This window comes from Ambystoma mexicanum, chromosome 4p (genome assembly GCF_040938575.1).
Source record: "Ambystoma mexicanum isolate Mex_15411 chromosome 4p, UKY_AmexF1_1, whole genome shotgun sequence".
NCBI classification, from domain to species: Eukaryota; Metazoa; Chordata; class Amphibia; order Caudata; family Ambystomatidae; genus Ambystoma; species Ambystoma mexicanum.
Genome location: NC_090927.1, coordinates 1,074,059,491 through 1,074,074,386, shown reverse-complemented (window position 1 = coordinate 1,074,074,386; position 14,896 = coordinate 1,074,059,491). Strand labels below are relative to the sequence as shown.

Below are 14,896 nucleotides of genomic sequence, written 5' to 3'. Positions count from 1 at the left end.
TGCAAGGCTATGTGGGTTTTTGTTTTGTTGTTGTCTCGGGAGGATAGCTCAGGGGCAACGCGCTCGCCTTGGAAGCAAGATGAGACAGAGCACCACAGGTTCGATCCCCGGGTCCGCGCTTAGAAACCTCTGGGTATTAAGTGCGTTATAAATAATCTATCATATCATATCATATATCATGTGGTGAAGTTTGTGCGGCCGTCGTAAACTGTTGTGCAAGGCTATGTGGGTTTTTGTTTTGTTGTTGTCTCGGGAGGATAGCTCAGGGGCAACGCGCTCACCTTGGAAGCAAGATGAGACAGAGCACCACAGGTTCTATCCACGGGTCCGCGCTTAGAAACCTCTGGGTATTAAGCGCGTTCTAAATAACCTATCATATCATATCATATCATATCATGTGGTGAAGTTTGTGCGGTTTGTTGTGCTGTAGGTTTTGGTTGCATTTGGTTTGGCGTTTGAGAGGTGTATGCAGAAAGGGAAATTGTTAGTAGGGTTGGTTAGTTTGGGTCTCTATCCTGAATTGATGCGCTCGGCTTGCGTAGTCTCCCCTGATGCGGTTCTGTCCTGATATGGGTCTGATTGGAATACAGGTTCCTTACTCCTCTGGCCCCCACCTCTAACATGTTCTCTCATAGCTCCCCTTATCCTCCCTTCATACTCCTGTGGCCAGTGCACCTGCCATTGACAGACTCTCAGGTAGTGGGGTGATTGCCAATATCTCAATGATTCCACACCACTGTGGTACCTGGTGGTAATTAAGGGGCGGGCGAAAGTGTTGGTGGGATTGTCTGGGGTAGTTGACTCAGTCTCTGTGCATGCCGCCTGTGTTCCAGTCTATTCGGTGTCACCCGTCCAGGTGCCGTGGGAGTTACTCTCTCGGGTCGGGGATGTCCGTGTCTTTTCGGTTTAGTCATCCTTTTTGCAGTTTTGGTTTCCAGGTTTACTCTGTGGTGTTGTAGAGCCAGGTTTGTAGTGATTTCCTGAATGTTAGGTGATCTTCAGTGTTCCTTATTTCTTTTGGGATTTTGTTCCAGGTTTTTGCAGCTAAGTGGTAGAAGGAGGTGCCTCCAAGTTTTTTCTTAAGGTATGGCTTGAGTTCCAGGCGGATTTCGTTGCTTGATCGAAGGGGTCTCGTTGGTTTGTAGACTGTTATTTTCTTTTGTAGGAATTCTGCTCATTGTCTGCTGATTGCCCTGTGTGTTATGCCCATTTTTTTGAAGGTGATGCAATGTTTTACTGGGAGTCAGTGTAGTGTTTTTAGGGCTGAAGTGATGTGGTCTCTCCTGGATAGTTTGAGGAGTAGTCTTGCTGTTGTATTTTGGATCGGTTGCAGTTTCTTCAGGAGGTATTCCGAGGTAGAGGCTGTTTGCATAGTCGATTTTTGACATGATTAGGGCGACGATAGTGAGTGTTTTGTGCGTGAAGGAGAGGAAAGGTAGAATTCTTCTTGCCGTGTGGAGGAGGAAAAAGCATTTCCTCACTGCTGAATTTATTTGTGGTTCGAGGGTTAGGTTGTTGTCCATTAGGACTCCCAGATTTTTTACTACCTTCGATGGTGTTGGTGCGTTTCCCATTTCCGTAGGCTATGGGATGGTGGTTTCATTCTCTTGGTCTTTGGATACGATCATGATTTCTGTCTTTCCTGGGTTGATTTTCAAGTTGTTGGCATCCATCCACTTGAAGACTTCTTTTAGACAGTCAGTTAGGGTTGAATGGTCGGCATCAGTGTCTTTGATTTTGTAGATGATCTGAGTGTCATCTGCGTAGTTGTAACATGTAATGTTGTATTTTTTGAAGATTCTGATGACCGGAGTCTGATAGATGTTGAAATATAGTGGAGATAGTGAGGATCCTTGTGGTACTCCACAGTAAACTTGTGGGGTGGATTTGAAAGGTTTTATCCATATGGTTTCCATTCTGTCTGCTAGGAATGATTTGGTCCAGCGTAGTGCGGTGTCTGTTATGCCTATGTCTTCTAGTCTTTTGGTCAGGGTGTCGTGGCTAACTGTGTCAAAGGCTGCGGAGAGGTGGAGCAGAATAAGGGCTGAGGTAGTGTTTGAGTCTGCGTTAGTTTTGAGTTCGTCCCAGATGGATAGTAGTGCTGTTTCCGTTCCTCTCGCTGGTTCGAAACCGATTTGAGCTTGGTCCAGCAGGTGGTGTTTTTCTACGTGTTTTTGGGTTAGTTTATATACGTAGGTTTCTAGAAGTTTTGCTGGGTAGGGGATGTTAGAGATCGTTCTGTAGTTGGAAAGGTCATCTACGTCACCACTTGTGTTTTTCAGGAGTGGCTTGATGTATGCTGATTTGAAGATCTTCGGTACAGTCCCTGTTGATAGTGATAGATTTAGAAGGTTTCTGTAGTGTTCTGCTGCCGATCCTTGCACGAGGATTGATTTGTAGATGTCTGGGGGACATGGGTTCATGGGTGATCCCGCTTTCTTGCTTCGTTTTACCAGCTTTGCAAATGCCTCTGCTGATATTTCAGGAAAGCTTCAGAGTTTGTGTTGTGGTTCCGTGTTAGGTTCGTTGGGTTGTATGTTGTAGCTGGTTGTTCGCTTTTGTATGGTTTGACGGATGTCGTTCATTTTATTTTTTTGAAGTGATCTGCCAGGTCGTTGCATAGTTTTTCTGAGGGGGTTGGGGTGTTATCGCAGCCCGGTGGGTTTCTCATTTCTTCAATGATGCTAAACATTTCTTTTTGTGTGTTGGTGGCATTGTTGATTCTGTCGTCGTAATGTCTTCTCTTTGCCTTTTGAATTTTGGATTTGTTTCTGGTACAGTGTTTTTTTCCCTGGGTTGTATTCTTTGCTCCATTCCAATTCCATCTTTTTGTTTTCCTTTTTCATGTCATTTAATAGTGGGGTGAACCATTTTGCCATTACTCTTTTTTTTGATGGGGTGAATGGTTTTTCTGGGGCGATCTTGTCTATTGTATCTGCGATCCATTTGTGCAGTATCTCTGCTTTCCTGTCTAGGTCAGCTAGTTCCAGTTCTGTAGTTCAGGGTTTCGTTAGTTCCAGTTGTTCGAATAGGTTGCTATCTTTGACGTGTTTCCAGTTTCTTTTGGTGGTGGTTGTGAGTTTCGGATGTTGGATGTAGGCTTGGGTAGGCAGAGTGATAACGAATGGGATGATGAGATGGTCGCTCCATAGTATTTGTATCGGGGGTGCCGTGCTGATGAGTTTTTCTTTGGCGAAAATTGCGTTTAGGGTGTGTCCTGCCGAGTGCGTTGCTCCTTTGACTAGTTGTCGTAGTTTCATGGTGCTGAGTTGTTCAATTAGTGAGTTTTGGGAGTTGGCGTGGCTGTCTTCAAACCAGATGTTGAAGTCCCCCAGGATGATTAGGTGTTCGTGGTTGATGGCTAAGTTGGTGATGGCTTCTATGAAGTTATCAACGAATGTTGCATCATATGTTGGGGGTCTGTATACCAGGATGAACGTGATGTTGGTTTTTGGGTTCGCTGTTAGGTGTATTACCATGGTTTCACAGTTAAGGACGTTGAGTGGTTCGTCAGTTTTTATTTTCAGGTGTTCTTTGAATGCTACAGCAATGCCTTCTCCTTTTTTGTTTTTTCTGTGTATTTGCATGCACTTGAAGTCGGCCGGAAGGCAGCTTTGGAGTGTGATTTTGTAGTTGTCATCCAGCCATGTTTCTGTGATGAACAGGATGTCAATGCCGTTGTCGTCAAGTAGGTCGAAGATCTCTGTTGTGACATGGATCTTGCGTTTATTAGATTGTAGTGAAGTTTGGAGGTGTTGTTTGGTTTGGGCTTTGTCGAGGTCATCTTCCGCTCGGTGTTGAGGTTTCCTTCCTGGTCAGTCACTTTTTGGGCTGTGGGTTTCAGGGTGTCAGCGTCTTCGAAGAGTTCTTCTCGGTTTCGTCTTGGGTTTTTTGTGTTATGATCGGTTTCCTCTTCCGGGAGTTGTGGTTGTTGATTGGAAGTTCTTTTTGCTTTCGTGATGTAGGGGGTTATTTGGTTGGTCATCTGTTTGTTGTTTGTGTTGGTCATCCTTCCTCTACTTGCTTGTGTTAGGTTGTTTGATGTTGCTGCTTCTAATGTTGGGTTGGATTGCCGTGATGGCCAGTTGTCTGCGAGGTATGGAGTTAAGTAGAGGGATTTTTCTCTTCTCTCAAAGTTCCTTTGTTTTGTGTTCCTGTCTGTGGGGGTCCAGTCTATGGTTGTCGTTCTAAGTTGCTGCTCTGGAGTGTTTGTTCTTTCATCTCTTCGTCTTTTCCTTGGAATGGGTCGTTTGCGCGGCATTGTAGGATTGAGAGTTGTTTAGTCTTTGTTTGGTGACGTCTAGTTGGTCCTGCTTTGGCCTGGTTGTCTTGTGGTCTTGTGGTGTAGTGGCGGGTGAGGGGGTAGCAGGCACAATTTATAATGGCCTATGTTATTTAGGTTAATTGTCTTAAATGTTGGCTAGGATCTATTGTAACTTTTATAAAAAGCCATATCTATGGCTGTATTAAAATAAATGTAGTGTTTCCATAATACAGAAAAAGTTCATCACATTACACATTGACTTCACTACAGAACTACTTTACAACACTCGATTTGAATATTAGGTAGCTTAAATCAATGTTCATCTTAAAGCAAGTGTTGCCAAGGAGGAGCAAAGTTACTTAGGGACAGAGGGACAAAGAGGCAGGAGAAATGTTTTTAAGTGAGAGAGCACAGGATATTGGTCTGGGCGGAATTTGCTGCAAAAGTAAATATCTTTGTCACAATACATAGATAGGGTATTGGGTAGAATCCCCACAAAAGGCTGTACATCGGTTTTGGAATTTGCCATTCATAATAGGTATGGTATACTGCATTTGAATTTTAAATGGTGAGGAGGGTGTATTTTGGAGTATTGCAAGATGCTTTTTTTTTTTCTTATTAAGCTCTATGAATCTTTCTAATGCAGGTATGATTTTAAGAAACGTTATACAAAGTGATTAAACACACATTAAACAAAGAAGTTAAAAAGTTAAACTTGATTCCAAGATGGCCACCGCACTGTAAATATGTGCATGGGTGTGCTCCGTCTACACAGAATTCAACCCATAACTGGATTGTCTAAAAGCAGGCTTCTACAAGAAAGTTGATTTGGATAGACTTCACGGCAGTCTGGCATTATAATGGTCCACCGCTGAAGCTGCAGAGGAGTTTCGGACTAGGCGGGGGTGCAGTCTTTCACCTCAACGAAGTCACAGTCTACGCTTGAAGCGGGCGGCCCCTGTGGCTCCGGAGCGGTGCTGGTGCACAGCTTCAACATCTAATCGGAGGAGATTTCATCCACCACAGTGGTACCGGATGGCTGTGAGGGAAAGCCGGAAATAGTGGGCATGCAGACACGGGACTACCACCAGTGCACAGACTTTGGCTTTGACCGCTACCCGCAATCAGCGTGATGCGCCCCAGAGGGCAGCGGAAGCTCCAGAGATGTTTCCATACATTGTTGATATTTCAGGCCTCGGATAGAAGCAGGTACGTCTCTGGCATCACGCAAAGCAATTGCAGGGGCCGCAATCTGCACACGTACATCTTCCTTCCCCGATCCCTTCTGCATGTCAGCAAGCTTCCGTAACATGGCCAATTATAAGAGGGTTCTTTTGCTGGACATTACGTGTATAATCAGTGGCTCCACACAGTGGAGAAGTGTCTGGAACGGGCTGCATATATACAATACAGGGCTCATTCTGAACGTATCCAGGCAAGTCAAAACTTAACTAACAAGACTATAAATCCTGTACATCTTGGGCTTACTAGGTAGACTTGCCTTATCAATGTACAGGGTGGGACCTGGGGATTCCTGTGCCTGATCTAGAACTATGCATATGCCAAGAGGTAGAAAGATGCATACCCCAGCTGAGCTCAAATAGGCTCACCAAACACCATTTAACTCACTGCAAAAATTGTGGGCAAAAGAACCAGAGATACCCTCAGCTAAAATACATGAGCAGTTGGGCCTCCAACGGAACCACGCAGCAGGGATCTGGCTGACACATGGCTGTGTCTAAAGAGGACTTTGCAAAAAGCTTTCAGGATTTTGAGGAAACATTCTCTGCCTCCTTTCAACTACAATTTTCCTCATTCACAACTGAAATTAGGCACTCTCTGTTTGACTTTAGCAAGGAGATCTCCACTCTGGGAGATCGGGTTGACACAAAAGAGCAGGCAATCCAGGAACTTGCACAGGAATCCAAACACATGGATTTAGCTTTGGAAGAGCTGTCAAGGATTACACACAACCTTGAAATCCACCACGGAGATCTGGAAAACAGATCGAGATGTTCCAACATCCAAATTCAGAAAATTCCTGAAACAGTGTCAGACCCTGACCTAAAAGATACCATAACGCACATCTTTGCAGATTTAATCACAGGGGAAGAAGCTATCAATATCCCGCTAGATCGGGTTCACAGGACAAACCCAACAAGAATAGAACCAGGAGCTTGCCCTAGAGATGTCCTCGTAGCCTGTGCACCATATCCACAAAAAGAACATATCCTCAGAGATGCGAGGAATTCGACACCAATAACCTACAATGAGATGGAAGTCCAACTCTATCAAGATCTCTCGCAAACAACCCTCCAAAAACGCTGTGACATGCAAGTGGTGGTCAAAACCCTAAAGTCACGTGGGATTAAATATAAATGGACTTTTCTATTTGGATTAACTTTCTCTATATAAAAGGAAGACAACACAGAATTACCACCCAAGAAGCAAGTATTGCCCTGCTACAAATTGAATAGGATATAGCTGCAGGCCCAACAGAAGGCAGGGTTGGCCGCCCCACCACAAAAGCTAAACCCTGGGAATGGTCTTCACTAGATAGACACAGGAGAAGAAATAGGGGTGCGCAGAAAGATGCCTCGAAATCCCGCCTCAGAGGACCAACTTCAAAAGCACCTACATAGAGACATGGCAATGGAGAAAAACGTGAAACTAAAGGTCTGAGAAAAAGGTACATCTGACGTTAGCAGAGATTGAGCACAATATCTTGGAACTTATCTGTTCAGGTAACAGATCTGGGTTTTAAGATACCCTGCACTTTGCCCCGGGGAAGATGATGGTTCACAGCTGAGGGTTTTCACCCCAGGATACATTAGGTACTGTGGCTCACACCAGGGGACTTTTCAAGGGAGGGGACAGGGGGAACATTGGGGTTAGGAAAGAGGGAGTGCTAGTTTCAGGGGAGGAGAGAGGCGAGGGGGAGAAAACTGTAGTGCATGGTCAGCTTTAACATATTTAAGTACGAACAGGTCCAGATTTTCACCAGCTCTGCTAAGGTTTCATCTATATCAAGTCAATTTAAGTGCCGAACGATTAACATCAGGGGTTTCGATACCCCATTAAATTGTAGAAAGCCGGCGGGCTTCCTGGCGTGTCACCAACCAGACTTGATGGCACTTCAGGAGACTCACATCCGTGACAGAGACGGGCACAAATTGAATTTGCAACATTACTCTGTTACTTTGCAAGCAAATGCTGATGGAAAGATCGCCAGAATACTTATAGCAATTAGGCCGGGAGCCCAAATCAAGCCTGTACACACTAAGACTCACAAAGAGGGCTGCTATGTTTTTTGCGATCCTGGTAGTGGCCTCACTGACACGGACACTTACAGTGGCTTCAATATATGCTCCCAATACGGGCCAAGAGGGTTTTCTAAAATCGACTCTTACACATCTAGAATCTTTTAGGGAGGGTGAAATAATACTGTTTGGAGATTTTAAAATAGCGTGGGACCGCAATCCGGGATCGTAGTACTGTTACATGTTATGCCCAACCTCCCACTTCCATTAGACTAAAGCAAAAATGTGCACATTTGTCATTAGTAGATATTTGGCCAACTCTTAGAGGATCTGATAAAGGATACTCCTTCTACTCACATGTTCATCATTCCTTTTCGCTTGGGCCTCAATTCTACTTTTAGGCAATATTACCCAAATAACATGTGGATAACATGTCATTCACTCAACATTCCTACCACTTCATCTGTGGCTCACACGTGAGCTTGGACTCCCCAGCACTTACCCCCTCGTCCCTCTTCCTTGCTGCACTTGCACATTCTGAATACACAGAAGGCATAGTAGGTTTGTCCCTTCTACACCCCCGCCCTGCCCTGTGGGCACTTTGAAACAGTATTTTCTTATTGTATAAGCGCCTAACAAGCAAACAAATAAAATAAATTACGTTGTCAGACCATGCATCAATCTCCATGGAGTTGAATATACCACGGGTGAAACAAAGATTATGGGCTTGGAAATTCCTGTCTGAGCTACTAGGGGATCAAGTAGTTAGAGATAAAATAGCAGAGAAGATATGGGAGATCTTTGATCTTAATCCAGTCAGGGAAACCGCTGTAAACGTGGTATGGGACGCTGTTAAAGTAACTCTACGGGGGGTCCTGAAAGCTGAAAATGCCATTAGGCTCAAACAAAAAGTGGCTCTAGAAATAGAGTTAAAAGAAGACTTAAGATGAACAATGGAAAATATGGGTATAAACAGGGATGTCTACACAAAAAGCTTTCAGAACTGCATCAGGCAGACTAACTGCATTCCAAACAAAAAAAAGTGGAAAACCTCTGCTATGCCTCAAACAAAAGTACTATGTAAAATCCAACAAGTTAGATCACCTGTTAGCTAGACAACTTAGGCAGAAAGCTGCATCCAGATCATACAAATGATTTGGCTCCTTTCAAGTGAGATGACCACCGCAACTTCCCACATTATTTCACACGTTGTACTCAAATCTTTATCAGTTGGAAGCTCCAGATCCCAAGTTTCAGAAAGCGCACTTAGAGGCAGTTACTCTTCCCCAATTAGCGCAGGCAGACAGGATTCAGTTGGAATTGGATATTGCTCAGGAGGAAATTATTAGAGTGAAACGCAACCTTCCACTGAATAAATCACCAGGCCCGACGGATATCTGGCCTTATTTTACAAAACGTATCAGGATATCTTATCTCCCAGACTAACGCATCTATATAATACCTTTATACAATCGTGTCGTATTTCCTCCACTATGGAGGAAGCAAAAATGTTATTATTTCCAAAACCTGGCAAGAATCCGTGCAGCTGTGAGTCATAACGCTCCATTGCTTTAATAAATATGGATGCAAAAATGTATACTAAAGTTTCAGCCAATAGGTTGGAGGACTTACTGTCCTCATTAATACATTCAGACCAATCAGGTTTCCTAAAACAACGTCATACGCACAACAATACAAAGAAGAATGTGTCATATCCTAGAGAAAGTCAAAAAGAAAAATATCCCAGTGGTTCTTTTATCGCTAGATGCTGAGAAAGATTTCGACCGAGTCGAGTGGCCGTTTCTCTTTCTGACCTTGATAATGATATGGTTCGGACCAAAATTGACAGATAAAATAAAGGCTAATTATGTACAACCCAGTGCTAGATTACTTATTAATGGTCACATATCTCTTCCCATTCACCTTCAACGTGGGACCAAACAAGGGTACCCTTTGTCACCACTTCTATAAGCACTGCATTTTGAGTAACTCCTTGCCAGGATCACAGACAGACTCCATACATGGGATTGACTTAGGAGGCATCTCACACAAAATTATGGCATACGCAGATGACATGCTGCTTTTAGCCTCTCACCCCTTGATACACTGCTAGTGGCGGTACACGAGCTGGAAAAGTTTGTGACAGTCGCAGGTTTAAAAATAAATATAACCAAATCAGAAATGTTAAACCTATACCACCCTGTTAATGACCTGCAGCTTCTGCAATCACAAACGCAATTATGATTGGCTCAGGAAGGGATCAAATTGCTTGGAGTGACCATAACCCCCAATTTGGCTGGGTTTTATGATGCCAACTATCCCCCCTGTTAAAAGAACTTAAAGGTAAATTGTCAAATTGGGGACAGTTACCGGTTTCTTGGCTTGGTAGAATTAATTCAGTAAAAATGGTCACCTTGAACAAAGCTCTTTATCCGTTTCAAGCGTTACCCCGCTTCCTTCTTTCAAAATTTGCACAGGTGATCTCTAAATTTATGTGGCATAATAAGGCGTCACGATTAGCTTTGAACATATTAATGACCCCCACAACTAGAGGTGGCCTTGGTCTCCCGAATTTTCTGAAATTCTACCATGCTGCTCAAATTCAGACTTTGAAGGATTGGTGTGAGGAAGATACCGGGAAAAGATGGGTCCAGATGGAGAGGGTAGTGGGTGTGCCACAGCTTTGGGATATACTGTGGTTTCATAAACAGGATCAGCCCCCCAACATGCATATAAGTCAGATCATGAGCATGGTTGAAGAAGTCTGGAACACAGCAGTAAAGAAATATCATTTGACGACTTTCCCTTCACCCCTTACATTTTTATTTTTTAACACGCAATTCACCTCAGGCATGGAACCTTGTGCATTTGTTACATGGAAACGGGCTGGCTGTGTAAGACTGCGTGATATGTTTCAAGGTAATCATCCCAAACCATTCAAACAATGTAAAGTAGAACTGGGACTTGTGGAGGCTAGTCGATTTCAATATTTCCAGGTCTGGCATTGGATACTGGCTCCCCCAAACAAGAAAGCAGCAATTGGAGCGTTAACTCCATTTGAAAAATGTGTTACATCCAACCCCGGAAACAAATCTCATCTCTAATTCACATAAAATTATGGCGGCACGATTCCCAAAAATACTGAAATATAAATCACTGAAATATAAACATTGTTGGCATTTGACACTGGGGGAACCGGTGTCAGGGGATGAGTGAGACAGCCTGTGAAAGGACATACCTAAGCTTACCCGGTTGATTCAGTTCAGAGAATTTTGATACAAGCTGATGACACAATGGCATTACACACGAGCCTGTTTACACAAAATGAAATCATCTATCTATGATCAGTGCTGAAGAGATGTGGAGCGCTGGGGGATTGGGAGCATATATGGTGGACCTCCCCAGGGCTGACTAAATATTGGGAAGAAGTTACCACACACATTATACAAATATTTGGTCTACGAAAGCCTAGGACTCTTAGATGCTGCCTTTTGGCCTTTATTGAAGCAGAGCTACGACAGAGCCCTAAGCAAACCTATAAAGCTTTTGTTATACTATAACTAGCGGTTCTACTGGTGATCGCGTAAAATTGGAAATTGAAGAATCAGCACAAATCAGCAAATGGTTTTTCTAAGGTTTGGAACTTTTTGGCACTTTAATGGATAACCTACTCTATTCAAGGCGAACAATCTAAATTCACCACAGACTGGGACTTGGTGCTAAACTTTCTTCAAAGTGACTATAATATCCCCTACTGCCCCAGAAACTTCGAATTCTGTGTATTGCGTGATCCTACAGACATTGTTGCTCAAGCCATGCACAACAGGAATGGTGGGGTTGGAGGGAAAAGGAGAGGGGGTGTTAGGTTGAGTCCTCGAAAACATTTGCAAAAATCTATTAATATAAAATGTGTTGCTTTTTATACAGTACAATGCTCACATATCTTCGAGTACTTCCAAACACGTGCTTTTCAAACCCATAAAAATCCACAGTAAGACAGAACATGCTTTGCAAACAAAATAAGACAATAGTGCACTACAATGCACGAGGAATTATATTCAAAGTGTGTTGATGTAATCAAGAAAGACTCAAGAGGTCAAACATCTACACTACATCAGAATCTCAACAAACTGAGTGGGGTATCCAGGCAGAAGCTATCAGTTGACTGCTATTTGCAAAGAGTGTACCTTCAGGTATTTCTTCTACAGTTTCTAACACTGGCTGATGTTCTTGTTTATATTTTTCTTCCGCTTGCAACCTCAACATTTCTTGCTGTTCTCGCCTGAAAAAGAACATCATTCAAGTTCTTCAACATTATTGTTTGTTTTAAATGCAAGTTTCCAAATCACCCAGAAAGATTACTGTACCCACAACAACCATGCAACAAAAACATTAAAGATGACCAACTACAGCAACAGATGCCCACCTGTAGTTGAACCCTTTCTTGTGGCATAGAGATGCTTCAATTTGATTTTTTAAAAACATAAGACTGAAATCCCAATAGTCTAAAAGACTAAGTACATTGTGATATATGATGCCTTATCAGTCGGCCCATACCACGCTCTGATTCTCATTTGTCTGTTTACTTTTGAAGGTTACGGTTATATTCCATGTTTCGGTCTGCTATTTCTGAATATTGGCAGTCTTTGTACAGATCCACCCTATTTTTTTTATTGCCACTGTTTCCATTGCTTAAATTGCTTACAGACGAGTGACAACAGGAGATTTATTTAGTCTGTTTTGGTTTTGAGTGTTTCTCTTTTTTGATTTCTGCATTTAAGGATATGTATTAAACCAGAGTATTACACAATTCAACATTTAAATTATTTGTTGATACATTAGGTTTCACATTTATGACGATGTATGGTAGGGTTATGTTCAAATTCACTCTACAAGAATGTTCATTAGAATGCATTGTGCATCTGAGGATCTATAACAATAATTTTTACTTTGGCATATGTGTCTATTATTGATTATTGTGCTGGTTAGGTTTGTGGCTGCACATTGGATTTTTTGTAAAACATGTTTACATTTGTTAGCGCCTCACAATCACGTCCTTAAAGAGTGGGTTTTGTCCTTCACAGTTTTACTATATTCCACATTATTGTGATGAGTATTCAGGAATGCAAAAGACACAGGTAACATTCCACTGGAACATGCTCACAGCTTTTCAGCAGTTTCTTCTGCAGCCTTCTGGCTGTGGTTAGTATGGAATGCGTTACTTACTTTTAACTCCTGTTCTCCAGCACTGGCATCTTTCATAGATTCACATGCTGCTGGAATATTGATGCTCATCATCAGGCTGGGAATTCTTGGTAACATTTAAGCAGTTTCACAAAACAAAGAAACTGCAGTCACTTTAATGTTCTCAGTGTTATCTTAGTGTTCTTTGGGTCAATGTAGACTTTCACCAGCACGCAGCGAGCGACTCCCTTAACTTAGCCCCCGAAGACCATCTTCAGATTCATATAGCGAACATAAATAGTGTACATATCAGCCAATGCAGGGTAGGTAAGAGGGTTGCATGTTAATCTAGGAAAGTACCAATTCTGGAGAACAGGAGTTACACATAAGTAACATATTCCTTCTCCAGCATTGGATTCGTCATACATTCATATGCTGTTAAAATAGATTTCAAAGTAGTATAAATGCATTACATACATGCATCACCATGCAAAATGGGAAGAGGTGCGTGGCTTACATTTAGGCAAGCAGGCTTTGAAGAACTGCTTGCCCAACCCTAGATTCCATTCCCTGTGGATGCAGTAGAACTTGAAGGTGTGCATGCGCCTTCACGTAGCTGACTTGCAGAGTTCCACCAGAAGTACACCAGACAGGAAGGCACCACTAGACAAGACAGTCCTCATAGAATGTGCTTTGGGCTCACTTGGAAGCAGCCTATTTGCAAGTCAATGGCATAAAGATATACAAACTGGCAGTCATCTGGAGAGCGATGCCTTTCACAGCCATTTGACAACAGCAGTGGGACCAAAAGCCACAAACAGCCGCAAAGACTTTTGGTCCAGTCAATGCAGTATGTAAGCATTCACATGACATCCAGGTAGTAAAAAAAGTGCTCAGCCGGCGTATCAGGAAAGAATAAAACAGAAAAGACTAAAGGCTTGTTGATGTGAAAAGGCAATGGTACCTTTGGCATGAACGTAGGGTTGGTCGGGACAAGGACCTTGGATGTGTAGAAAATGAAGTCAATTTGATTCAAGGAGAGTGCCTGGATCACCCCACTCTTCTGACTGAGGTAATGCGATCAGAAAAGCTGTCTTTCATGAGAGAAAGGTGATGCTGGCTTGTTGCAATGGTTCAAATGGGTAGTTCATTATCTTCCAAAGAACATACAAATCCAAAGCAGGAGCCGGTTTGCAGACTGGTGGATATGCACAACAAATTCCTTTCACAAACTATTTGATAAGTTTATGTGACTACAACAAAGGCGCAACCGACTGAAGTGCTTGTGAAGTGGCATATGGCATGCAAATAAAATTTGATATAAGTGTGAGCAAGGCCACTCATAGCCAAGGAGAGCAGGTACATCAGAATTTGTTGCGGCTGGAAGTGAAGGGCATCCACTCCATGATTAGAGCATCAAATTGTACATTGCCTCCAATTCTTGTTGTAGAAAGTGCTCACACTTTAGCTAAATATGTTCCTGCAGTCGTGGGGCATGCCGATGTTGTTTAACTCTAGGGTGGCATCATAATTTAACACTTGTCTTTATTTTGACATTTATAAACAGTAATGAGGTCAGGTGGCCTTCTTACTTTAGTCACTTGTGTGTCCACCAAAGGTTTACTGTATCTTAGTCTATATGGTTGCAAATAGGCCCGAGCAAGTGTAGACCTTTGGTATTTCTTCAAAGACTACTCATGTGATCCCAAGCGGTTTCTCTCTTCTTAAGTCTGGTCAGTCTGAAGTGGTCCCTGGATTGTAGTACTCACTGTACTGGTGAAATACTTTACCTATTTTACCTCCTGCCATGCCAAGGGTGGAAATCCCCTTCCCCTGGTCTTGTATTCTTGCCAGAGGGAACAATTCCCTTCCCCTGGTATTATCCCTTTTGTCAGTTGATCCAACAACTGTGGTTCTACGGGTATACAGTGAGAAAGGCACTGGGCCAAGATTCTTCTCCCCATTTCCGTACGCTATTCAGCTACTGTGCCAAGGAAGAGTTGTACTCTCCTGATATTACCCCATACTACCGTGATCGAGGGATGACCGTGATAGAAGGATTGGGGAAGTCCAGCTTGGTTTGCCAAGTTTAGGAACAAAGGAGTGGTGGGGAGGTTTATGACCCAACGCGGGATCGGTCATAGCCCATTTGAATACAGTACTCACGGGTCTCAACTTGTTCCTTTGC

General features: G+C 43.0%; 1 protein-coding gene across 3 annotated transcripts in view; it reads right to left on the bottom strand.

Moving 5' to 3' along the window:
* AK9 (adenylate kinase 9) overlaps window positions 1-14,896 on the bottom strand; it is a 1,784,103-nt gene that overhangs the window by 1,000,775 nt on the left and 768,432 nt on the right. For all 3 annotated transcript variants that reach the window (XM_069606660.1, XM_069606662.1, XM_069606661.1), the window contains one exon: window positions 11,712-11,806. In XM_069606660.1, the coding sequence (XP_069462761.1) occupies window positions 11,712-11,806 (95 nt within the window). The remainder of the gene's footprint in view (window positions 1-11,711; window positions 11,807-14,896) is intronic.